This window comes from Leuciscus leuciscus (genome assembly GCF_965113295.1).
Source record: "Leuciscus leuciscus genome assembly, chromosome: 20".
Taxonomy (NCBI): domain Eukaryota; kingdom Metazoa; phylum Chordata; class Actinopteri; order Cypriniformes; family Leuciscidae; genus Leuciscus; species Leuciscus leuciscus.
Genome location: NC_138744.1, coordinates 17,875,957 through 17,903,034, shown reverse-complemented (window position 1 = coordinate 17,903,034; position 27,078 = coordinate 17,875,957). Strand labels below are relative to the sequence as shown.

The window sequence follows — 27,078 nt, the reverse complement described above, 5'->3', positions numbered from 1 at the left end:
CTACAGAGACAGACTAACTTTAACCCAAAATCTAACAATAACAGAAAACGTTTTGGATTTACTTTATTCATGAACTTCTGGTGACATTTCTCAAGCATTTTGTTTCCCAAACGCACATGCATGCACGCACGCACACACACACACACACGCACGCAAGCACGCAGAAAGACACGCACGCGCAGTCGCGCACACACACTTCCACCAGCATCTGTGCACTATTTAACCCTGTCTTATTCTATTATAGAGCACCAGGTGTAAGGTTGAGCTCACACTGTCTCTCTTCTTTCCATCTGTTCTCATCATCCATCTCTTTCTGCAGTCCAACTTTCCATGCTCTAATTAATTTATTCATACATACATGCAATGAATTCTGGGAGATTAACCGCTATAAGCAAGATTAGCATTAACAATTTTTTTAAGCAAATTTTTTAAAAGTATTTTTTTTATCTCTTTAGTATAAATATGCTTCAAAAGTCGACATGAAATTGTCAACCCATTTAGCTTCCATAATGTGATGTATTTCAGAGTGAAATGGGATTTTTAATGAGACATAAGGAGAGTTTGATTTTATCATAGCAGATAACATGCCAGCACTGATGAATTATTCACAATAAGACCAGGAAAGTGCATTAAGACCAAAATAAGATTCATTTCAACATCACATTGACTTTAAATAACACCTACATTCTTCGACTGCTAGCTAGAAACTATTTCAACTCTGTTAAGTACTGCCAGGGATCATCCATGCACAAAAGTTTTCACTTTTGCAGTTTGAGTTCCCATCAAAGCGAAGGACTGAACGAGGGGATCTCAGAGAAAAGCGGAATGCTAAAGAAAGGAGATTCGTTTCATCTGCTCTTTTCGGCTCATCAGGAATGACATCAAATAAAATCTCTCACACAAGGTGAGGAAAGAATAACCACGCAGCACAATAAGGTTGTTTGAACAAATCCATTTCAATTGCTTGAAATCCATCAGAAAATGTGTTTGCATAGCCTCTGTGTGAGAGCTGCTTGTTTGTCAGCCACACTTCCTCTGAATGTTAAAAAAATCAATCTTTCTCTCTCGCTCCCCGACACCTCTCCTTCTCCATCAACCATCCCTTCATTCACCCACCCATCTATTCATCCCTCTCTCCCTCAGCATCTAAATAAATAAACATTGAGAAGGGAACGAGGGAGACCAGGAGAGAAAAACTAGGACACTACAACCTGGGACCCACAGACCTCCCCCACACACAGACAGACTGAGAGAGACAGGAAGGAGTGGTATACCGGCACACATTTAGGTAAAGGAAGGAAGGAAGGAAGACGTGAGGGAAAGAGGAAGAGGAGTGTATATATGTTCAGGAAAGAGAGAGAAGGATAAAGAGAGATATGGTGGACATTGACAATAAGATTATTAGCATTCCTGTAGCTCAAACTGTAGAGCATAATGTCATGGGTTCGATTCCTGGGGAACGCATGAACTGATAATATGTATTATTGGATAAAAGCATCTGCCAAATGTATATGTAACTGTCAATGTTATTAATAGTCCAAATCAGATAAATAGACTTCCATGGGAGAAGACAAGGCTGAATAGAGATTTCTGGCCTTTTAAGCTGCATCTGCCTAATCAAAATGCTCCAGTGCTAATCACTTAGAGTCGATTTTACATCCCTTGCTAGCTGGTCCGCCTGGGGCTTTTTTCCTGTTCTTTTCTTTTTCGTTCACTCACAGGCCCGTGTTGCCCTGAGGGCTCTGTTATGGCACAGAAGAAGAATAGCTCACAAACTGAAAACAAATTTACACTTATATCGTGTTAGTCTACTCATACATATGATATACAAGCAGATGTTAAGCTTGCGTGCACATACAAAGCTGCATGAAAATACTCAACCACACAGAGATCAGGAAATTTCATTGGAAAATAAGAACTATGCCTTTCTAACTCCGAAGGGTGCAGGTCATCTGATATGTACGAGTTTGGCACACCCTATACATAGACACAATCACAATTCATGGATCAGTTTATTTTTCAATGGAATATTTGATTGATAACAATTAGCCAACTAAATACATATATTGTTTAAATTAAACAATTTGAAAAATAAACGCAGCCTTAGTGAACATTAGAGACCTCTTTCCAAAAAATATTTGAAAAATCTTACCATGCCCAGACTTTTTAAATGGTATAGTGTAAATATAAATGTATTATAAATAAAAATCCTATAAATGTGAACACATTTTGTTACAATGTTTTCTTGAAATGACTGTAGCACGTAGCCTTTCGCTAATTGAGGGATTGAGCTGCTCAGTTTAATTTAGATTGACCCCAAGTAGCGTTCTTTTCCCGCAGTGCCCTTCGAGGGCACAAAAATTCACCCAGTGTGTCAGCACTTTTATTCCCCATCATGCTTTGCTTCTCAGGGAGCACAGAGGGCCATAAAAAGGAGAGCCAGGGTGAAAACTATCCATTCACCCCTCATAAAGTGTGTGAGGAACATTTTCTCCTCTCTTCATTCTTCTGTCCTCTAGAGAGCAGAGGAAGAGAAGGGTGGATCCTCCGACGCTGCCATATCACTTACCTGTATAAATGGACATGGCTGAGAGAACAATGAGGGGCTTTCTTTAGTCTCCCCCCTCGCCCCACACACACACACACACACACTTGTTTGAAATGCAGTGTGATTCTAGAAGAGGTAGGGAACAAAAACAATGGCTCCTCTGTTCCTCCATGGTCACCATTTCATGTTCCCTTTGCTCATCACTGATGAACTGAGCTGTGACTGACAGGTACTATATGTTAATGAATAATTATGTGTAATTTAGAGAGGAATTCAAAACAAACAATACAATAATGCATTATAATGCATCTACCATCTGAACTGAACTGAACTGAACTGAACTGAACTGGTGCGTAATGTGGCATAAGCCAGCAGTGGGGATTTTGATTCATTCTAGTGACTCTAATCTTTTGACTCTGTTCACATATACCTTTACATTTAATCATTTAGCAGATGCTTTTATCCAAAGCGACTTAAAAACGAGGAACATTATCAGTCAAACAGATTCATTCACTTTCAGTGTTCAGTGTTTTACATCAGTAGGTGGAGGAAGTCGGTGTATTTTTGTGTTTTATGAGCGAGTCACTCAACAGAATTCTCCAAAAACAGAGTAACAATTGTAATTGTAATAGTGTTGTAGAAATAATGTGACTTAGCCTATTTTTACAAATTACAAAGCAAATTAATTTTTTCCTCCATTGTGATGACAACCGATACTCAAAACACATTCTTCCAACTACTGCACACACACAAAAAACCCCAGACCGAAACACCTTTACTGAATTTACATTGCTGTGTGACGCATCAAACAATAGCTTAAAGTAAATCTAGCAAATACGACACCTACGCAGAATCTATTGTCACAGGTGTCAGTGAATTCTCTCACTGATTCTTACAAAGTATTTTGACCTTTAAATGAATCACCAAATGGTGCTCTCTGCCATCTCCACATATGTGTTTTTCTCTTTCAACAATGGAAAATGAGCTATTTCGCAGATTTAACCTTCATGAACCACATAATGTGACAAGAAAGGAAAGAGACAAGAGAAGAGAAAGACTACTGGGAGAAGGAAAGAGAGGTCAGACCCAATTTTAAGAGAAATGGTGTGATTGGAAGCAGAAACGTAGACCTTCTTTTAGAGGAGAAAGGAAAGGGCAGAAGACATGACTGCATCCAAATATTAGAGAGAAATAGACTGGTTGCATTTGAAAGAATGATTTTACATGAAAGGTAAATCAGGAACGAGAATCATGCCTGGGTTCTCCCGTCATAATAATAACTGCAAACACAGCACAGAAAACACAGCACTCTGAAGAAATATCAACAGTCCTGGTTTTACAAAGCAAACTGGATTAAACACATCGAGTGAAAGTCCACAACAAACAAAAAGAAACAGCAGAACAACAACAAAGCTGAGAAAGAAAGAAAAGACATGACTAGAGAAATAATGAGTCAGAGAGAGAGAGAGAGAGAGAGAGAGAGAGAGAGAGAGAGAGAGAGAGAGAGAGAGAAGATGGTCGCTGGAGAGTGACAGACTGAACATCCCAGCAGTCAGACAGACCCGTTAAGTGGACTGAATCCTCAAGATGGAAGAAGTGAGAAACAAGGGATAAAGAGCAAGAGAGAGACTGGTGGGAGGATGGACTGCGCTCGTTTGTTAAATGGCTGACAGGAGCAAGAGAATGAGACAAAACATCACAGAGGGAAGTCTGAAGAAACACAATGAGGATCAGAGGTCAGAAGAAAACAAGAAAACAAAGAAGATTGTTCGGCAAACATACCTAACAAAAAGTTAATTGTAAGTTTGTATGTTAAAATGAGGCTTTAAGGGAAAGTTCAAACAAAACTGATCTTGTTCTAAACCTCTATGAGTTTCTCCGGACTATTTAAATTCATCCTCCATTACGTGGTCCCCATTTACATCTCATTTCATTTGTAAACTCTTGCATTACCAAGGCAACAACTAACACATTTGTATTATTCCAAACTTTTTTTATATCAGCCCCACAGTGGAAAATGAAACCATATCTATACCAGCTGGGCCAGATCGGCATGGAATGGTTAACCAACAAAAATGGTTTAGACAACAGTGGAAAAATAGCTAGTTTTGGATGAACTGTTCCATTAAATTCCAAACTTTCAAAGTCACCAAGACAAGCTCCAGTTCTCCTTGGGAGAACAATCTCAGGAGAACTTAATTTGGGTGATTCACACACTCTTTTTCAGTTATTTTACAGTATTTCTTCTCAAATATGCTGACCTTATAAAATACTACATAGAACATACACTAGCATTCACCAAATGTACCCAACAGAACTCACAGGAGACGGACAAAATTATCTTAAAGGTCACTGCTGTTTTTCTCTGACAGCTCGCTACATTGGGCATGCTAATGACATTAGCGTTCTCTGAGGAGCGCTGTGCCGCTCGCGCTTACAGGAATAAGATAATTCAGCTCGCTGTGACTGTGCTGTAGTTACTGTATCTGGTCTGGAATGAGGCTGCACAAAAAAAGAGGCCATTTCTGGTTGGCTAGGATCCAGTCCGGCTTCATCACGTCGTGGACTGGCACGACATTCTGTGGACCAGGTGCAAGCCGCTCAGGAAGAGGAAAAGAGGAAAAGAGAGTGAAAGACAAGGGCAAAGTGGCGCTAACGTCCTTGCTAACTACAACTGAGTGCAGGGATTAAGAGTGTGAAAAGGATGTGAAAGTGAAAAGAGGGTGGTGGGGATATAAGAGAAAGCGTAGAGAGTAAATAAAAAACGAGAAGATAAATCATCACATCAGACGTCCTCTGGAAATGAGGGACTATATTTCACAGCGATGTCAGTCCGACAGGGCAGAGGCTTAACGTCTTTAATAAGCCGTGTCGACTCACAAGGGCATCACTGGCCTTGCTGATCGATACAGGATCAATAGAGCAATGCCTCGCTTCCTTGTCTGCCTCTGGCTAGCCGACTCCAGATGGACACGCAAAGGACAGTGGGAAAAAACAGAGGAAGGACAATCTTTTAAACAGTATCAGTCACTTCATAAAAGAGTGAGTGAGAGAAACCGAGGCTAATAAGAGGGAAATTGTCTCCTGCATGATTTGTGAATGATGACCGGGCTATTGAAGGTCACATGGTTCATCAGAGACAGCGGTTTTAATTTTCGCTCCCGTGGAGCATAACGTGTAGCATAATGATACAATTAATGACTAAAAGCCTGTTCACACCAAGGACGATAACTATAACGCTAAAGTAAAAAAAAAAAATTCTAAGTGTATGAGAATAGGGTCCACTTTACAGCTATAACAATAACGACACAGAGGAACGATATTGATGGAATCACTTAAGGCTGGGACACACCAAGCGTTTTTGAGCGTTGGTCGGCTTAGTTTTTTTTGTGTGCGTGTGTTCCGCACCGTTGGCTCTAGTCGTAGTAAGTAAGTAAAGTAAGTAAAATTTATTTATACAGCGCCTTTCACAGACTAGGTCACAAAGCGCTTTACAATAGACTACGCCGTTTCTGGGCCGATTCAGCATGTTGAATTGACACTGGGCCGTCGGTGAGAGTTTGTGTCTCAGGCTTTAGAATGATTTTTTTCCAGCTGATGTACAATAAAAACACTGAACGATAAAAAGTCAGAATCCATTCGTTTAATGAGATTGAGTGTTTAAAGCAGTTTCCTCTTAAAATAAGCAGAATGTTATTGTGCATAGGTGTGGATGCTAATAATTAGCCCTATTATCATTATAGTTATTTTTATGGTTATCGTTCTTGGTGTGAGCTGGCATGTGTGTATGCATCTAAAATGACAATAAAATGGAGCATGATATCGTAGGACTGAGATTCTTTTAGCACTACTCATAATATAATGCAACTCTCCATTGTGGGATTCAAGTCTCGCTTATGTAGCTATTCGGAGACACCGCTACCCAGCCAGACACGTTCTTTCACGCAACCTCGTCTCTCCACACTCCGCTGTGCCCAGTGTGCGAGGGCGCTCGCAGCGAGGAGTCCTGAAACCACCGGCATGCTAAATTTATGAGACAGCACGAGTGTGCTTTTAAAAAATCCTCAGGAATCAGAACCACTTTCACCCCCCTCGTCCCTCCCTCTGTGAACCTCTTAGGACAAACACGCTCATTCCACTAAAAGAAAGGAAGCCTTTCAGTTACTTCATCATCTGATGTTTCTGCCTCAAATGATAAAGTATCTGCATGTGTTAGAAACACTCAGTAAGCGTCTCATTTCAACTTAAGGGGGGAAAAACAGAAGACATTTTCTATATGATATTGATCATAATATTAACAATTTCTTCTCATCCTAAATTTTTTTGGTGGGCAGTGCATATCCGTCTGTCCCCCTAACCCTAATCCAAACTCTCAATTTGATTTAATTCTGATTTGTTTCTGATTCATTTTGGTAGGCTATATTGCAATTTTAATGTTCATTTTATGCACATATGTAAAAAAAAATGTTTTTGCCGATGCTAGAAATTATACATGGCAGTCTGATTAAAACCAATGATTCAAACTATACATTAAATGAGCAAAGCTATTGTATGATTTTAATAGACTTTAAATATAGCGCACAAGCCCATTTAACCACTTTAAATGTGCTTTTTGTTATTTTTAGCCTGCTTGACTGGTAACCCGAAGATTGCGGGTTTGATTCTTAATACTGGCAGGAAATGACTGAGGTGCCCTTGAGCAAGGCAACTAACCTCCAATCGCTCCCCGGGTGCCACAGTGAATGGCTGCCCACTGCTCCGGTGTGTGTGTCCACGGTTTGCAGTGTGTGTTCACTACTCAATACTCCTAATGTGTGAGCACTAACTTGGATGGGTTAAACGCAGAGGACAAATTCCGAGTATGGGTTACCATACTTGGCCTTCACATGTCACTCTCATTCATTCAGAATAGAGCAACTATGACATTCTACTAAATATGTACTTTTATATTTGATGGAAAATGAAAGTTACTGTGGAACATGAGAGTTAAATTATGAAAACTCAGTGAAAAACCTCAGTGAATATGGAGCCAACAAACCAGAAAGAGGAGCTTCAGTATCCCAAAAACCGTCAGGGTTACACTGTTAATCATAAAACGAACTGGATGGCATTCTGTCTAGAGAGGCCGAATGCTCATCATGTCCTATTGCTTTTTATGCCATTTGGCTTCACATTTAAAGAGGGCAGATCTGTGGTCATTTTCCCTATGAGTAGACATGACCTACTACAGCAACCTGGCAACTCTCAAAATTCCTATATCAACCTGGCAACCAGCGCAACTGGCTACTGGCCCCTGGAGGGCCACTGATCTCCCAGCATGCAATAGGACAAGGGGGTAAACTCAGCCAGCATGGGGTGTGATAACATTATGTTTTTGTGTGTGTCTCGCTGAATCATGTTTTATCTGCATTTTAGATGCATAAAAACTGGAACAGTTCCACCACAAGATCATAAGGCACTTTATGAAGTAGATGGTACACCACAGCAGGAGCAGAACCCTGCCTTCTCATTCCTCCCTGCCACTTGTTTCAGTTCTCACCATCTTGTCAAAGCCACAATGGTCGGTTGGCTTTCCATCACTAGGCGAAAGACTAAAATATGAGGACCAATTTACTGGACATATCAACCCCATGAATCTCTAATACCGTAAAAGCATTCTAAGATCTGACATCTGCTGAACCAGTGAGAGCGGAGCGAGAGAAAGAAAGTGACAAGAATAGAGCGAGGCAGTCAGAAAAGAAATGCTTGAAAGAGCCTTGTCCTCTAAGTGCTTCGAGGACCAGGCGAGATTCATTTTAGCTCCATTTTTGAACGAAGAAAAAGCGATTCTGAAAATAACCTTGACTACAAAAGTTACTTATATTATATTTCACCCGTCGCTCATAAGTCAGACTCCGTTGTGTTACATGGATATCGTACGAAGCTTGGTGGTAAAATCTCCAGTGTCCGTATTAGTGCAGGTTGATGTTAATTACAAGGTCAGTCATTGATTTCGGCAGACTTCATTCCCAGAGCTGCATGTCAAACACAGACTTGCGACAAGTGTTAAAAGCTTTGGTTCCCTCATCCACAAATCCCAACACTCATCCAGCCTTATCTCTACAAGCAGATCCACAATCACTGATGGCTCCCTTCACCCGCACACACAGCTACAGGTTCCCAAAACCCCCTCATATACACTCATAAAGGTTCTTTATCAGCATCTATAGTATCCACGAAGAACCCATAACATCCATTAGAGCAGCAAGATTAATTGTTAAAAGATCGATCTCATTTCACACAGCCGCGATCTTATTTCTAAATTACAACGATTCGACTATGTCTTTTACATTTGACAAGTACGATCACAGTGATCTTCATTGATGCTGCTGCTGACACAGTTAAAGCAGTTGTCATGTATGAAACAGCTTCACAAACAGTCTTTTCAACCACACAGTATCATTATTTCTGGGCTACAAACATTCAAAGTCTCACAGAAGTACTGCGATAAAAGTTTAGAATTCGGATATAAACACTGATGTCTACAGTAGCGATCAAAATAGAGTAAACTTTTTGAAAGTAATGGTCCTTAAAATAACAATTGTATCAAGTTCATTGTTACACCATTAGGTGGCAACAAATGATTTTTTTTTTAAATAGTCATTGAATAATTCAAGATATTATTATTTTTTTAAATCTGATTTACCCCAATGAAGTACTTATGAGTGAGTCATTGAATCATTCATTCAAACTGTTTTTTTTAAATAATAATGAATAATTATTAATAATTAATTATAATTAAATGTTTTAAATAGATAGCAGCAATTGACATTTTGTCAGGACCTCTATTAAATGACATGTTATTTATAGTTGTCTATTCTCAATTTATCCAGAATTGTGCAGCTCTAACATCCATGGAATCTTTCCACTGCACAAAAGGTTCTTTATAGTGAAAACAATTTCTTTACATTATTAAAATGTTCTTTACATATAAGAATTTTTTTTTTTTTAAAGAATTGTTCACTAAAACGTTCTTTAAAGAACCCCAAAAAATCCCACTGTGAAAATCCCCTTTTGAAACCTTTATTTTAAAGAGTGTACCAAGATAACCTTGTGTAAGAGTTTTTGCAGGAATGCAGCATTTTTTAAATCAATGTTCTTTCCAGTCTTTCAGTTCTGTCTACTGCTACACCTCCTCCCACGTTCTTTCACCAGCTCAGACACTAATAAACAGCGTGGCCTTGAGGTCAGCATGAGGTGGGGCAGGGGGGGGAGATTTGAATACACCAATGGCAATCATCGCTCAAACAAAAGCAAGTGGATAAGGACGGCAAGCCAGGGACGCAAAAAGAGAGGAAGGGAGGGAAAGAAATGGGAGAAGATGAGAGAATGGCAGCAGCTGAAAAAACCTTCAGAGTCGGTTCAACTTTTGTTTGCATGCTCCTCAGTTTCTGGAAACGGCAAACAATGGAGACCGTCTCGCCTGTTTACTCAACACTTCTTCACTGTTTAACCCACTTGAGCTAGCGCTGTTCCAATCGTTGTGTGCGCTTGTTAGTGTGCGTCTGTAACTGCTGTACTCACACAGTTTAGAATAAGGTCATCTTGGCCTCAGCCTCCATCATCGTAGCAGCCTAACATTTTCCCCAACCCCCTCCTCCTCTCACTCAAACAAACACACACACACAGACCACTTGATGCATTCAGCCAGAGACGCTGCTACAGTAGCCCCCCTAACCCTGGCTTTCAATGAAAACACAGCGTCTCCATAGCAACGGGTTCAAGCATTTTTTGACCCGTGTTCACTAGGAGGGTATTATAACACAATCAGTAGCTGCTATTGTGCAGATCTCTGCTGCTCCCAGTAGCCTACATTTCGGTCTGGAACTAGAAAGATGAACTGGCTCAAGTTTTATACTCATAAAACTAGTTAAACCTACTTCCCGTCCATATAACTCTTAATTTAAAAAGCAATAATAAGGTTATTAAAATAATGCTTTTATATTGGTGTGCATGATGTTGGTCTGATTGTTTTTAATAGGCATGCAACGAAAATGAGTCTGCAGGAGCCACTGAGTCGAGCTCACAATACAATGCTTTGACCCTTTAAATATTTTGCAACTTCTATGTATAAAGGCAAAAGCTAAACTAGACTAAACGGATGCGAAGGGAAAGGGGGGAAAGGGAAAAAAGGAAAACACAAGGCCTGTTTATATTGTTTGCTTAAGCGAGGCAATCATGACCCCTTCTTCCTCTGCTCTGTTCATGAATAAAACAAATCCTTTGTTTCGTTATTCTAGTTTTCCTCCTGAAGTGCAGCCGATGTACTGTGAAATAGGCCCAGGCAGAAGAGGTCCAGACCATGAATAAGTTAAAGGAGTAAATTGCTTTTTTCCCCTTATTTAGTTACGACAAAGTACTGCATCCTGTGATGTCACAAACCTTTACCACATCATATCCTCTTAATACATAATGTATTTTCCTATACATTACAAATTTGCCATATATAAGACTATTCATACCTTTTGCTATAATGAAAACTAACAAGTTCTACTGAAGATCTTTTACAGTGTGTGTATGCTCGCTCACACCAGCCCAGCTCACTCGCTGTCAGGTGTTGTGCACCTGCGGACCATGACATGGCAACTGAATAATTCAACTGCAAAGACACTGAGGAGCAGCTGAATATACGATCAAAAGGAGCTGAACTGCGGCGAAATATGACGAAACAAAAGACGGTATACCGGCAATATACCGGTAAATTGATTGACCGTCGGTCAAATAAATTAACCGATTAAAAATTCAACAACATGACGTTTTGAAAGTATTTTTTATAGCTTTCAGAGATAAGACTAAAATGACACTAAGTTGAAACCCATATTTTTATAAAATAATAAATAAATAAATAAATAAATAAATAAATAAATACAACGTCCGAAACACCCTGTTGCGTGATGGATTTATTTACGTCTCCTTTCAGTTGGAAATAATATGATATGATGTGAAGGGAGAAAAGACTCAAAGAGGACGCGAGGAACAGGGAGAAATGTGGTACGAGGGAGAGAGAGCACTGAAGGACGACTGGATAATGTCCATAGTTTCGCAAACAAACACACCTGTCAACACGTATGAGGAAAGAAAGCACTTCTCAAGGCCACACCTAGAGAAACATGGCGCTTATCGAAACCAAACTCATACAATCTCCAGGGGAAAGAAACAAGATTAATGTCCAAACCGGAAAGTTATTTTCCCTCATGCTATATAACATTCATCATTTTATTTCAAGAAAAATATAATCATGATTTTAGTTCAGATGATCAGATATCAGTGAGAGATGTACGCGCGCACGATTAAGATATAGCCTAACTTACTGAAGGATATTTATATTATGACTCCAGACTATCGCTTTGATTGAGTCTATCTATTTGAATGAAAGTGATAGAGAACAGTGTGATTTATAACAGGCAACAATTTGTGATTCCTCATACTATTTATTTAAAGAGCATATCATATGTCTTACCTTGAATAATTAGGAGAAGGAGTGCGATTAACAGTCCTGACATGTTCATCGGAGGGAAGGGTGGACAGTCAGTCCACCTTTACAAAAATTGTCTGTTGTCCGCTTGTTAAACTCGGTACAGAATCGAGAGAGTCAGATGGAGATAGAAACTGTTACGTTAGGTTTCTCTAGTTTCTTTCAATGGGCGAGCAGAGAAACTTAATGTTAAGGTGCGTCGCTGACGCCTGTTCAGCAGTCCCTCTTGAGTTGGTTTACAATCTAGCGTCCGAAATCCCTTTTAAATCGTATAAACAGCTTCTGTCCTCCGGCCAGGTAAGAAGCGTCCTACAGGTGAATAAATATCCAGTGAGTAAGTTGGAGGTTTCTCGGACTCAGACGGCGGAGTCTCAAACCTGTCGCCCTGGGATCGGACTCTGTTGAAACTCTATCAGGAGCGCGAAGCTCATTGGACACAGTCGTGTGATGTCATGCCGTACGTCACGCTTAATTTAAACAGTCACCTAAAATCCAGTGGAGGCTCGGTACTTTCCAGAAACTATAAGGTTTTGACCATTATTCCTTTCAGTTTCAGGCAACTAAACTATAATTCGATCCTATCATGACAGGAATTGCCCTACTTTCAGTTAACAGTTCTCATGTTTCGTCTTATAAAGTGCTGTATTCAAATATCAGAGCCTGACACTGTATTAGCCTACACACCTACTTCGTCATATAATGACGAAATTTCCTGTGTATTTCCTTTGCCTTTTTTGGATGCTGGAGTATATTCTGGAAAACAACATTTAAACCTTTCTAACTAGTCTTTTTGCTGGTTTTCCCGCACTTAGTTGCGACTTGTGGGTTAACTAGTAAAGTGGCTCTAGCGCGCCCCTTGCTGGTAACACTAGACACTACAGCTCACCATATCATCGTTTAAACATGTGGCACATTTTACCATTGCATCAGTGTTTTGCATATCTGCATCTCCGAAAGAACATTGATTTTGTTCAGAATCTATGGAAGCAGGCTTACACAAGGCGAAATACAATCACACTGAACAAAACTTTACGTTTTAGTGAGATGAGATCAGTTCTGATTGCTGAAATAGTTCTGTCCTATGGGCAGAAGTGCTTGACTCTACCACAGTTCCATTCAGTTTCTGTCACTTTCACACCCCATTAAATGAAAACTGAAGCATCTCTCTCTTTACTCATTCTCTCTGTCAATGGCACGTACAGTAGGCTATACTTTGACTCTCATTAGCTGCTTTGCCCTAGTTTGCTCTCTCTGAAGTTTCTCTTCTCCAGCTCATTTACCCCTACCGTCTTTTCTCCATTTCAGTTTTCTTTATTTTTATCTCTTTTCTTTAGACCCTTTCTCATTCTTTAGCTCAGAGGTGATTAGAAGCTAAGCTGGTAATGGGACTTGGAGGTGCTGATAAGTCTGTTAACTTTAATTAAAGACATTTACGGGGATGTAAAGACATTTAGCCAGAAGCTGAAGACCATTTCTGATTACATCTCTAAATCCTTTTTCTTATGTTCTCACTCTCTTTCTCTCTCTTTTTACAAGAATATTCCCACACTCTTGGCTAACAGTCCACTCTGTTCAGTTTTATGACCAGCCAACATTTCCTACGGTTTGCAGTTCAGAAATTAGCATTTTTATACTTGTACTATATGATCTAGTATACTATTTTGTACTTATATGATCTAGCCAGAGGCAGAACTATGTGACTGCAGATAAAAACACTGACTTATCTCATTATGATACTGTAGCTGCATATCAATTACTGTGTTCTGTTTATCAGCCTCCATGTTGCTTCCGTTTTTAATATGTATGTTGACATTTCTTTATCAGCTTCTGTCACATGTTGTTCTCAGCACTAAGTGTTCTGCCATTTTCCTGTCTTATGCTTGTGGTCAAATGCAAGAAAAGAAGACATACACTTGCACTTTAGCTATAGCTAACTATTAATGTTGTTTCCTAGCAGCACCATGGGGAACTATTTTCATGCTTTCATACTTGTTTGTTTTGGTTTATGCTTTATCATCTCTCCGCTCATGGCAGGTATGAAAATCTATCTAAACAAATTTAAAAGCTTGTTATAGTATAATGATAAAGAATACGTGCAACATATAATAATTTATATATATATATATATATATATATATATATATATATATATATATATATATATATATATATATATATATATATATATATATATATATATATATCTGTCTCTCTCTCTCAAATATATATGATGCTGGGAAGCAACATGTTCTGAACAGCTGTATGCCTTCATATTTGATCACATTATTGCAAGGCAGGAAAAGGATTCAACAGAAATACCCGAGAACAATACATGAATATATAAAATCTTATATATAATCTAATTGTTGTGTATGAACTATCACTGATATACAGTATATATATATATATTTCACTTTATTTGGCCTGAAATGAAATAAAGTTAAACCTGAAAAGTTACATTTCCAAGTATAACTCATTTAATTCTATACCGAAAAAAATCAAACATATAGGGACTAGAATCTCTAGATATCGCTGTCATCTAAATGAACCACAGAGACACTAAATTGAATTGAGCTTATATTCATGCGCTGATTAACATAGATAACTGCAGCTTATACTGCACTACAGGGGGTTTCACACTGTGGTTTGGGGATCCGCAGGGTTCTGCAAGGGGAAATTCCACAGAAAATTAGGGGGAAATTTATGTAAAAAGATCAACTTACAGTGTAATTTTCAAAATGATTCTTTTTTTAAGTATATTTCTTGGAAAGTTCATGAACGTTTCTCAAGTTAATGCCTTGACTGAATTTTTTTATATATAATGTTTGTATATGTTTTTATAGATGTCATGCTTTTCAGTAATTGTTTGTGTGTGTGTGTGTGTGTGTGTGTGTGTGTGTGTGTGTGTGTGTGTGTGTGTGTGTGTGTGTGTGTGTGTGTGTGTGTGTGTGTGACTTTTTGCATTTAAAAAATATGATCTACAGATAATCTATGGAATGATGTGGTCATGGTACGTGAGGACTCATCTGTCACCCTATCCTGCTTTGATTCACCACCCAAATCTTCTGTACTGGTTACCTGGAAGATGATGTCAGCGAGGGAGGATCGCTGGTCATATTTGTTATCAGCCAGCTGCATCGATGGACAAACAGATGGACGCAGTAGCAGAGTGTTTGGAGGCAGGACTTTTGAGATCTCTGCGGATGCCTCTCTGATCTTCAAGGCTGCAGCAGCTTCTCAAGGACGCTACTCCTGTGTGATAGAACAGGATGACAAGAAGCTACAGGAGAAGATTGTTCTGCTCGCTCTGATTAAATGTAGACTACACAACCCCACCATGCACACCTCATTCATCATGTCTCAATGTGTCTGATATCTCCAGGCATTCTCTCCCTCTCTTTTGCAGTAACTATCACTCCCACGCCCCCTGTCACAGTGGACAGTACACTGAGACTGGTAGCTCAGGTGTCTCCCTCCTCTGTGGCTGCCTGGGGAACGTGGGTGTCTTCCTCGGGGGAACAGCTATACACTGAAATCTCCCATGACAAGGGCAGTCTGCTCAGCAAGCTGCCTCGCATCACCAGTAAAGACTCCGGAGTCTATACCTGCAGAATCCGTGTCCATGGTAACAATGACACGTCTGTCTCGGAGCACAGGGTGAATGTGACGGTGAACGGTGAGATTTTAAGATATTTTGTGAAAACACGCTAGTCAGATAATCTGCTTAGTAAATGTTATCTTTTAAACACGATGGGAAGGATATAATGTTCAGTTTTTTTCTAGAATGCAGCAAAAAAAGCAGAAAGTTAAAAAAAAAACACTCTCTTATGAAAGAAAAAATAACAGATATTTTATCTAACAGTAGAAGACCTATACACTTCATATTATGGAGCCCCTAAGATTAAAGATGAAAGGATCAATAATATTTCAATGTTTTTGCGTTTACTCGCAAAACTTTTGAGTTCTCTTGCAATAGTATTGCGTTTTCCTGCCAAAAAAACATTGTGTTCGCTTGAAAAACTTTTGCGTTCCCCTGAGAAACTTTGCGTTTCAAATAGAATTTTCCTCCCATGTCTGAAATATTTTTTTTCCACCATCATGATGGCTTATGTACATAATTTTCTCCTTTGGGAAATTGATTTTCGACGATAACGTATAGACATTTAAAGACAGACTTCCTGTGAGTTCAGTGGTTGTTAATTGATGGTATATGATTTTCTGAAGCCACAAGTCCGCATTATTTCAACTTTCAAAATTATCATGTTTAACAACTGAATACATGGTAAAAGACTACATTACCCATCATGCTGTACAGAAAATTCCACCAATCAGAGAGTCACGGAGAGCAAATCACCCAAAATTCACCTGTTTGTATTACTCCGCTTGTCAGTGTTGAGTGACCCATTTGAATCATTCACTCAACTGATTTGTTTAGAGCACTGATTCACTCAGAAAAGAAACAAGTGACAGGCTGATTCTGAATACTTAAGACAAAGTCCAAATTCACAGTATTCATAAAACATTAGCCAACAAGTACTGGGATGACTTACTACTGGTGAGATTGTGAAGTATGCATCGAATGTACACTTTACTATCCCATGAGGCCACAGGAGATGATTTGCGAATGGTATAGTGACGCAACTGACGCTGGGACGCATGACAATATGTAATACATCTGAATTGCATTCATACCACTCACATTTATACTACATCAAATGTACTTTTTTAATGTTCACAAAGTCATTACTTATTCAGCAGCGATTTCGGACACAGCCACAGTCTTTATGAGTCCCTGAATCATTCACTTAACCAAGTCATTCAAAAACCCTGATTAATTCAAGAATGCATAGCTACTGTGTGTTGCTTGCAGAAGCAATGGTTGATTTTACTTGGACTTTGTTTGGAACTATATTTACTGATGAAACAAAAGTAGACAGTACTGTAACTGCCAATACTGTGTCTAAAATGTAGATTGCTTATTATTTAATACAAACAATGTTACAGATCTGAGACTACACTACATAAAAAAGCAGGGAATATTTCATCGTCATTATAATCAACATCTAACTTCCTCTCTCTCTCTCTCTCTCTCTCTCTCTCTCTCTCTCCCACTCTTTCTTTTTCTCTTTCAGAGAGAGCTGTGTTTTCTTTCACAGACGTGACACATGGTAATAGGCTCTTTTGTTCCCGGAATACTATTGTGAATAAAATGGGACCATCCTTATGTGCCATTTACCCAGCCTACACTAGTCAAACCTAAATATTCTCCTTCAGGTTATTTTAACTAACTGAACAGGGAATTGTTTTCAGCCAACCTCAACGTGCTTTAATTATTGATTGATTGTACAACAATTTAATAAACTATTTTGGTTTGTTCTTCCAAAATGTTGTGTCAGCACATGGTTAATCAGGGTTATTAAATCTGAGAGGAGAATGTTTCTGAAGAGCTTTTGCTGAGCTTAATAACATAATCCCCATTTTCATGCCTGTCTCGTTTCTGATATCTCCCATATGACTTTGCTCTGGGACTCGTAATGTTCTATTCGCTTGACTGTGTCAAGAACAAAGAGGCTAAAGTGACTCGCAGCACAGTGGACGGTATCAGTTCAAATTGACGATATTGTTCTTGTATCACAGTCCATTTTTCACTCGATTGGCTTCTTCAGTTTCTTTTTATACTCTTTTGCCTTGTATTTTGTATTTCAGACTTTCTGTTGTGTTGAATGAGTCTCTTTCCCTATGTCACTTTACCTTCCTTTGTAATCTCTCTTACCCTGTGTCCTCTACAGGAGGCCCAAGGTCTATGGCAGCCCTCTCTCATTCACTGGTCACTCTAACCTGTCCCCCCATTCTTGGTGACTATGTGCTACTCTACTGGGAGTATCCTGATTCAAAAAGAATGGAGCTCATATTTCAGTTTGACCGCTGGAGGAGGAGCTCCACCAACAAGACCAAACACCACCTCCATTTGATAGACCCCGCCTCCCTGGCTGCTGGTGGGAACTACTCCTTCCTGTTAAGCCCAGCCCTGAAGGATGGAGGACTCTACTTGTGCGAGGTCTTCCTGGATGACAGGGCTTTCAGCCAAGGCAACACACTGAGTGTTTTACATGGTAATATTTTTTATGTACATCGAGACTTTTTGACATGACGAAAGGACGGGACTTGATTTCGTTTTTTGGAAATTGGTTGTATAACTGCCATTCTAACGGAATGGTGGTTGTAGTAAGCGCTCAACGAAAAGGGATATAAAAAAAAGAACAATCTTTAATCAAAAATCTCAGGAGACAGAAAATGTATTGACAACCACGCAAAGTGAAACTATGCAGAACAATGAACGGAACTAAGGGCTTAAAACCCCATAGTCAATAATTTAATCCCTTAAAACTCATCCTTGATCACCAAAATGGCATATTTAAAAGTTTTTTTCCTGTGAAAAATATTTATTTATGCCTTAAAATTGCTTAAATCTAACTCTACACCCTTGCTTCATGTAGTTTACATGGAACCATGAATATGCAAATGAGCCACAGGTGATTTCAAACCACGTTTTTGAAGCTGTCTTTTTTCACTGCAGTTTTAAAGGTTGTATCAGCGATTTCAGGCCCAAAAAAGGCCCAAACATAAATGATCACATTCATCTAATCTTTCCTAACGATCCGCTAGCTGCCCGCCCCATAAGCAGGCCGTCAAAAACCGCGTCTCTGTAGGCAGCCTAGGCTCTGAGATCTGCACACAAAAACAACTGGTTTCACCAACCACTCAAAACCAAAATAAATAGAGTTCCAACCAATCACCGACAGGGGGTGGGTGTTGTGAGGTTTTGCTCTCGTGCATGGCTGCACGCAAAGTCGGAGCTGAAGAAGAAGCCAGCGTCTATCAACGAACAAGAGAAATTGAACATGGCTGAGTCAATCCCCAAGAGGAGGAGGAGGATTAGGGCGAGGGAATACCATCGTGTTTATTCCAAGACACGAATAGTTATCGGGAAGGCTTTTGAAAGGTGGAGAGAACTTCAGCTCCAACTTCGCGTGCAGCCGTGCACAAGCGCAAAACCTCACAACACCCACCCCCTGTCGGTGATTGGTTGGAACACTATTTATTTTGGTTTTGAGTGGTTGGTGAAACCAATTGTTTTTGTGTGCAGATCTCAGAGCCTAGGCTGCCTACAGAGATGCGTTTTTTTGACGGCCTGCTTATGGGGCGGGCAGCTAGTGGATCGTTAGGAAAGATTAGATGAATGTGATCATTTATGTTTGGGCCTTTTTTGGGCCTGAAATCGCTGATACAACCTTTAAGTAGAAAATACTCAACAATTGTGTTGACATGAATTTGCACATGGTTCATCTTAAAGCATGTTAAAAACACCACATAAATATATACAACATTAAAAACTAGATTTTCAACACAGGGAGTCTTTAAATACACAGGGAGTAATGAGGTAACTAAATGAACAACAGGTGAACATAATAAGTAACTAAGGTAACTAAGTAGCAAACATAACAGGAAACAATAAAAACAAAACACAGAGGGTGCTTCTCAAACGGAAGGCTGCATCCTACCTAGACCGAGTCCTTCCAGTCTTTCTGAGGCTCGTAGGCTAGAGTCCTCAGCATTAAACACTAGAATGAGACGTCTAGCAAGTGTGCATGGCTACGTCACACATGTTCCCGCCCCCACGGTCACGGCACGAAAATACTATTAAAACTTAATTTTGGAAAAATACTTTGTATTACAAATCTAAATATTAACTGGCTTTCTATTAATGCAATACAGTGAATGACAGCCGTCTCCCAGTGGCTTACATTATTGGCAGTTTAGTGTTAAGTGATTAATTTACTGCAAAAAAACCCAAAACAAAACGAACATCATGCCTTCATGTCCGAAAACATCATTTTTGTCTTAACTCAGACAAGCTCAGCACCGACTCATTTCCCATCAGTTTATTTCCGTGAATTGGAATGTGTGCAAAGGATTGTGGGTGATTTAAGGCCGCGAAGGATACATCCGATGCATCCTTCAAAAGAAGGACGCGAAACGAAGGCTGCCTTCCAAGGAGCCTTTAAAATGAGATGGCCTTCAGTGACATTTGATGACGTGGCAGCCGAGATATGCAGCATTCATAGGATGCAGACTTCCGTTTGAGAAACACCCAGAGAAAACTAACCAGACTAGAGCATAATCCTGACAGTCTGTCGCTGATTATGATTAAAGATTAGGTGAGCACATTAATAAAAAAAATATGAACAAATGATATGCACAAATAAATCATCAATAATAAACATGGTGACTTTAATTTTAAATATTTAATTTAAATAAATAAATATAATTTTTAAGAAAATGAAATCCTATCATCATTATTTCACCCTCATCCATGTGTTTCTCCAAACACTCATTCACTGATTCTTAATGTTGCATGTTCTTGCATCACTGGTCTTGAATTAATTTTATAAATGCACAAGCTGTTATATCAATCACAGTAGTTCAGCATCCAAGAGTCAATCAGTCAGTGTCTTGACTTTCATCTTTCGCTCTCTTTTTTAATCCGATCTCCCTCCGTTGTTACTTTAATCTCTTCTTCCCCTTATGTCCTCCCTGCTCTCCTTTTCCTCACTCAATTCTTTTACATTTGTCTCTTCTTTCTATATATATCCCTCTCTCCAACATAATGTTTTTAGTAGGCCTCATTACAGATCTCATTATGTGTAATTACACCTGCCCGTTGCTGCTGACAACTCTGTGGTTTGTGGGATTACAGTTAAAAACTGAGCTCAATTAGCTCAGGATTGATGCTGCTTTGTGTTGAGGAGACACTGTACATCAGTCACAGTTGACCAGCTACACCCGGCTGTTTAATGAATATATATCATTTTAACCCTTCACTGACCATCTTCTGCTGTCTGTTTCACCCTCAGGACACATCAAGTCATCCCGCACCGCTCTGGATCTGAGTTGTATGTACTCGGAGCGATCACAGGTCAAAGCTGTCAGATGGTCATATGTTCAGGATCCCAGTCGCTTTCTGCAATCATCTGCTGTTTTGGGACGGATCACAACCTCTGTAGCGCTTCCTGTGACCCCTGAGACGGCAGGACGTTATGCCTGCACTCTGTATCTGAAAAATGGAAACTCAGTGCAATATATGTACACCGTCACAATGGCCAATATAGGTGAGATAAAGATGTATTTCTCACTCTCTGTCTGGCACTTTGCTTCTTCAAGGTATCAACACTTAGCATTTAAAAACTTGAAAATTGACAGAATGCAGGTGAATATTTATTCCAAGGAGTTATTTTTGTTGCGTGTGATAGGCCTTCAGTGTTTCATTGGATTTTCATAATGAATGAATGACAGGAACATTAGTTAGTGGAATCATGTAGGTCACCGGAGAGGTCACATTTCACAATGCAGAAAAATTAAGTACCATGACCAATCAATTTCATGAAACCCAACTCCATCATTATAGATTATTTCAAACATGGCTCGTGAATCTCTAGAGCAGCAGGGTGCAGAAAATAGATCTCCTGCAGTTCTGCTATTGAAAAGGGACTGATTTACTCAACATCATTTATTTATTCATTTATTCCAAACCTGAATAAATTTCATTGTTCAATGGAACATAGAAAGAGAAATTTTCAAAAATGTACTAATTGCTATTTATCTTGAAATTACAATGAATGAAGACTGTGGCTTCCAAACTTCAAAAGTATCAAGCCATCCACACAGAAATATAGGTATGTTTTTAAGTGGAACTGTGTTTTTAGAATGCGGTGACAGGCACGAGGTGCTGTAAAAGAAGCGAGACACAAGCGCAATGGTCAAACACGTCCATCCAACGCATGTTTATATAAAACAAAGGAAAAGCAGTGCAGTGGAAATGAAAACAATGCATAACACAGGGTAGTGGAATGGGGGAAAAAGTGCTCTTTTTGAATGGCCCTTAAAAGTTGTCCTATCATAGGTTAGGGTCTTATGATAGGTTTGTCTGAAGAACAATGTCAGACCCATGAATGAATTGTTCTTTTGAGTCAGATCTTTACAATGTATTATTTATTCATGTATCGGACATCCCTGCTTCTGCTATGAGGTGTGTTCCGTTCATTATATCAAGTTTCATCTCAAGTTTCTTCTGTGTGTGATGGCACTGGAGAGAATTCTGAATGAACGTATTTTGTCAAATGAAGTGAACTTCAACAGATTTCCTTTGCTCGGGGAATAGAGAGCAGTGAACACTCCAGAGGCCCTATCAATCGGAGCGCAACTATGAACTCATGAATTCACCAAAGAGAGATAGAGCAGATGTCAAGATATTCAGTAAATAATGACTTGTGCCAGGTTCAGACTACACGATATCAGCCTGATTTTGGCACAATCCGCTTGATATATAGGCCTAGTGTTGTAATGATTCGTAAAGGACAAAGGGCTTTGGACGCAAGAATTGATCGTTTTATCACGTATAGTGTGTCATAGTGGAAGACACAATAACTGAAACCGCGTCACGATGTCACAAAGAATGGCATATTTTTTTTACAGTCCTCCACGACTGGTTCCGTCACATTTGTAGCGTTGACCAATAGACCTTATGCGCCAGAGAAACGAGGGCGCCGCCATCTTTAGAATATTGTCTTTGAACTTCCGTTTTTGCAGTCGCTCTGTATATTTCTATGGCATTGCTGTCCAGAAGTAATTAGCTTTTGAAGTGGATTTACTTAAAGTAAAGTTAACGAAAGTTATCATGAGGATTGTAATGTTTAAAGCAGATATCTTAACAAATGTCAGTAGACCGGGAAGATTTTAAAACGAGCCGTTCATTCATAAATACATAAGATCACTGTAAAAATACAGACCGGAAGACAAAAGACAACGAGCGCAGCGCTGAAAAGGGGCGGGGCTACATAAGGTCTATAGAGTGGTGCAGGTATGATGTCACTTTGTAGGCCAACCGGAGAAAAACCTATAGGATTTTCCAATAGGCTTTTGGATTATCGCTAAAAACAAGATCTGTGATCAACAAAAGTTTATGATACTTACATGTTTTGTCCATCAAGGTAATTATCACAGATGAACACAACTTTTATGAATTATAAAGCCTAAATGCAGTCGCCAGAAGTAAAAAGCTAAAGGTAGGCTAAACGAACTACATCACGGTCCCACGATTTCAACGTCACCATTACTAAGCTTCCGAAAACTCTTTCAGATTTGATCTAAAACATTTTCCCAGAATGTTTGAATTAGAATAGTTTACAATTATAAGCATAATGAGGCTGTAAAAGCAGACTGAGTTTACCTGATGATGTTTAATCTCTTCGACAGCCTCTGTATAGTCCCATTTAGCCACTTGTTAGTAATCGCCTTTTTCAAGACACCTAACAGCTTAAATAAAATCACGAGTGGGGTAATAATACTGAGTTATTTTATGTCATAGAATAAAATGTGAAAGTGTCTTGAGCTTGTGTTCACCACAGACCTTATTTCAGCCATTTAACCAAAACCCCATTCAAAAACACCCATTGACTTTGGGACGATGGAATCGGAAATGCTAAAATGCTAATTCACTTCTGTGTTTTGGCCTACAAAGTGACGTCATACCTGCATCCCTTTATTGGAGCACAGAACCACTACTTGGAATTTGTCCTCTGCATTTAACCAAGTTAACCACACATTCTGAGCAGTGAGTATTAACTAGTTATTTTAGTCGATACAGTTTTAAATATGAAAATTTTTCTTACACGAATGCATCGCTTCACTTCAGAAGGCCTTTATTAACCCGCCAGAGCCGTGTCGAGCACTTTTATCAGGGATGGATGTGCTTTGATGGACTTCCAAAAACAAAAACACATTAATTCCCATTATAAAGCTTGAAAGAGCCAGGACATTTTTTTATATAACTCTGATTGTATTCGTCTGAAAGAAGAATGTCATATACGGCTAGGATGGCTTGAGGGTGAGTAAATCATGGGCTAATTTTCATTTTTGGGAGAACTATCCCTTTAAGCTGTTCCTTTAAACATGGTTCAGATTTTTTTTTAAACTAAAGATTCACAAATATATATATATATATATATATATATATATATATATATATATATATGCAGTTATTTAATATTTCCAAGAGTTTAAGTCATGGTTAGAGAGTATTTTAACCACAGCAGTGTCATCAGATGTCGGCTAATGTAAATAACAGAGAGACTCAGACTGTCAATGATAGAACGACATCTGTTTGTTCGCTGTTTGCATAAATGATGCCACCTCACCACATGCAAAAACATTAAGTCAAAACCTTATTTTGTTCATTTCTCTTCCTCGTCCTCCATATCTCTGCATCTTTCCAATACACGCACTCGGGGATATACTCATTACGTCATGTTTGCAGATGGTAGCCTATCGTTTCTTCCGTCCTCTCGCTCTGTGTTTGCCTCTAAAGTTACATGCACTGTGGCTCCTTCATATCTAAGAGAATCAATTTATTTATTTATGAATAATTCATTTTTGAAGGTAATTAAATAATTTCTAACCATTCCTGTCTACTCACATTGACACTCTTGTTGAGCAGATCTAACAGTTTCTCCAGGCCCTGCACTGCCACCTGCAGGTGAGTATTGCTGTACACACACACACACACACACACGCTTCTGCACACTGATGGGTAACCTAACTTAGCTTTTCTTTTTCTGTCTTTCTCACACTCCCCCCAGCAGAAGATGTCTCAGCATCCTCCTATGTTTCTTCGTTCTCGTTTCTCCTATTTCTGATACCCATGATTGCCGTAGCTGTTGGGGTGTTGCTATGGAGACAGGGCTATTGCGTCACCCGCCGAAGTAAGGGCCCACATTTGTCTTTCCCCCGAGTCCATCAAAAATATGAAGGCTGTCAGTTCACCCTGGCAGAGAATGATGGACAGAGCAAAGTAAACCACAATGGATTTGGTGTGATGTGATGTGAAACCCCTGTGTGTCTGTGTTCATTCCTGTAGGTGTCGAGCAATCGCTGTCTCACCACTCCGGAGAGGTGGAGAACATCTATGAAAATCCTGACGATCTGAGACAGGTGATTGAAATGCGCAGCTCCTCCTTCTCTCCGTCTACCTTGCTGTTTCTCTTTCTCCCCCTGCTGTATTATTAAATCTATTTTTACTACCCCTTCTCTCTCTCCTTGTCTTTCTCTCTCAATGTATATCTATCTATCTGTGCTCTATTATTAAATCTATTTCTTCCTTCCTTTCTCTCCCTCTCTGCTCCCAACAGACACCTCCCCAAGGCGCAGTCTACATGGTGAGTTATTATAGTCCTTCTCAGGCAAAGCAATGAGTAATAGTGTGTGTGTGTGTGTGTGTGTGTGTGTGTGTGTGTGTGTGTGTTCCAAAAAAACAGGTCCCAACATTTTACAATCTGTTTGACAGTGTGTGAGTGTGTGTGTGTGTGTGTGTGTGTGGGATGGGGGGGGGGGGGGGGGGGATGGGGGGTGTTCCATTCCAGTTCTGTCACGCCTGCATTAGTGATATTAGCAGATGAACCGATTCAAACCTCTGCCAAACTATAAATCTGAGATGTCTCCGCCCTTCTCATCCTTGTCCCTGTTTCTCTCTCTCTCTCTCGCTCTCTAGGATCTTAAGCCAACGGGTGAAATGGATGTATATAAAGAATTAGATAGGTGAGACATGATTGTCTCTGGGTCATACGGGGGATACAGTGAATGCGTGTCATTGTTCATGCTCTCTGTGCATTAATCATCCTGCTAATGTTTTCCTTGCGTGCATGTGTGTGTGTGTGTGTGTGTGTGTGTGTGTGTGTGTGTGTGTGTGTGTGTGTGTGTGTGTGTGTGTGTGTGTGTTTTCTCATTTCAGATACAACCAGTGCTGTGGTTGAGTACAATGGATGTTGAGATAAAACAACTGTATCTGAAATAAAATTGTACATACATAAATGTGTGAGACGTAGATGTGTAACTTATGACAGCAAACTGCTTTTGTTATTACTATAAAAAAAAACTTTTTCTTTTTGTTACCTTTTTTTATAGCAACTTTATTGTAATGTCAATAATAGTGCACTGTAAGAAAAAAATCTGTAGAAAAATGGACACGGTATAGGTAATTTTCTGCCAGGACATTTTCTATTAAGTTTACAGACATTTTTAACCCTTAAACCCATACAATGCATAATTCAAAATGGGTAGAAAACACCTGTGAATAATCAAGCCGAAAAATTCCTTTATACAACCCAAAATCAAGAAAAGTTGAGACATTTTGTAAAATGCAACAAAATCAAAATTTGATTTGTTAATTCTCTTTCAACATTATTTAACTGACAAAATACAAAGAAAAGATTTCCGTTTTTTTTTTTTTTTTTTTTTTTATGAAACAACTTAATTGTATTTTCCAAAAATAATTTTTTTTGGTTTTGATGGCTTCTACACTCTCCAAAAAAAGTTGGGACAGAAGCTAAATAAAAGTGAAAAGCTTATAGGATATCAAAGTTAACCTCTTTTGAAACAGTAATAGGTGAATTGGTAATAGGTGAGAGTAAAAGGAGCAAAGCAAAGATGGGTCATGACTCATCACTCTGTGCCAAATTTCATGAGAGGATTGTCAAACAATTCAAAAATCACATTTCTCAATGCAAGATTGCAAAGTAGGTCTTTCACCATCTACCATACATAATATTGTAACAAGATTCAGAGAAACCTCAGTCTGTGTAGGGCAAGGCAGGAAACCTTTTTTGAATGTGTGTGACCTTCAGATGACACTGCATGAGAAACCGTCACGCTATAATACAGCCACATGGGCTCAGAAGTACTTTGGAAACCGTTGTCATTTAACACAGTCTGCTGCTGAATCAAGGAATGCCACTTGAATCTTTGTTATGCAAGGAGAAAACTATACATGCATTCTATGCAGAGATGCCACCGAGTTCTCTGGGCCAGAGCTTGTCTTAGATGGTCTAGAAGACAGTGGAAATGTGTGCTGTGGTCATGACCCCATGTTTAAGCTTGTTTTTGTGAAAAACGGACATTGAGTTCT

General features: G+C 39.3%; 2 protein-coding genes and 1 long non-coding RNA gene across 7 annotated transcripts in view; 2 read left to right on the top strand and 1 right to left on the bottom strand.

Annotated features, from left to right (window-relative positions):
- LOC309484671 (nectin-2) overlaps nt 1-12,583 on the bottom strand; it is a 70,259-nt gene extending 57,676 nt beyond the window's left edge. Inside the window, exon 1 of one of the 2 annotated variants that reach the window (XM_082151010.1) lies at nt 12,048-12,583. In XM_082151010.1, the coding sequence (XP_082007136.1) occupies nt 12,048-12,096 (49 nt within the window). In that variant the 5' untranslated portion in view covers nt 12,097-12,583. The remainder of the gene's footprint in view (nt 1-12,047) is intronic. The other variant, XM_082151011.1, reaches the window with a different exon arrangement.
- LOC309484672 lies at nt 5,854-9,174 on the top strand. The gene is made up of 2 exons (XR_014200934.1): nt 5,854-5,957; nt 6,036-9,174. It is a non-coding gene; the product is annotated as an uncharacterized lncRNA (long non-coding RNA).
- A 1,326-nt stretch (nt 12,584-13,909) lies between the features above and the next one.
- On the top strand, nt 13,910-25,986 carry g6fl (g6f-like). 4 transcript variants are annotated; one of them, XM_082149066.1, is made up of 12 exons: nt 13,911-14,096; nt 15,047-15,379; nt 15,469-15,738; nt 17,195-17,230; nt 17,852-18,175; nt 20,978-21,232; nt 24,616-24,654; nt 24,761-24,880; nt 25,036-25,109; nt 25,307-25,333; nt 25,666-25,712; nt 25,906-25,986. In XM_082149066.1, the coding sequence occupies exons 1-12, from the start codon at nt 14,003-14,005 to the stop codon at nt 25,925-25,927; spliced, it is 1,641 nt and encodes a 546-aa protein (XP_082005192.1). In that variant the 5' UTR covers nt 13,911-14,002; the 3' UTR covers nt 25,928-25,986. The 4 variants fall into 4 exon arrangements, with proteins under 4 accessions (XP_082005194.1, XP_082005193.1, XP_082005192.1 ...); XM_082149065.1 differs by having other exon boundaries at nt 24,758-24,880; XM_082149068.1 differs by lacking the exon at nt 17,195-17,230 and having other exon boundaries at nt 13,910-14,096; nt 24,758-24,880.
- Nucleotides 25,987-27,078: the final 1,092 nt, after the last annotated feature.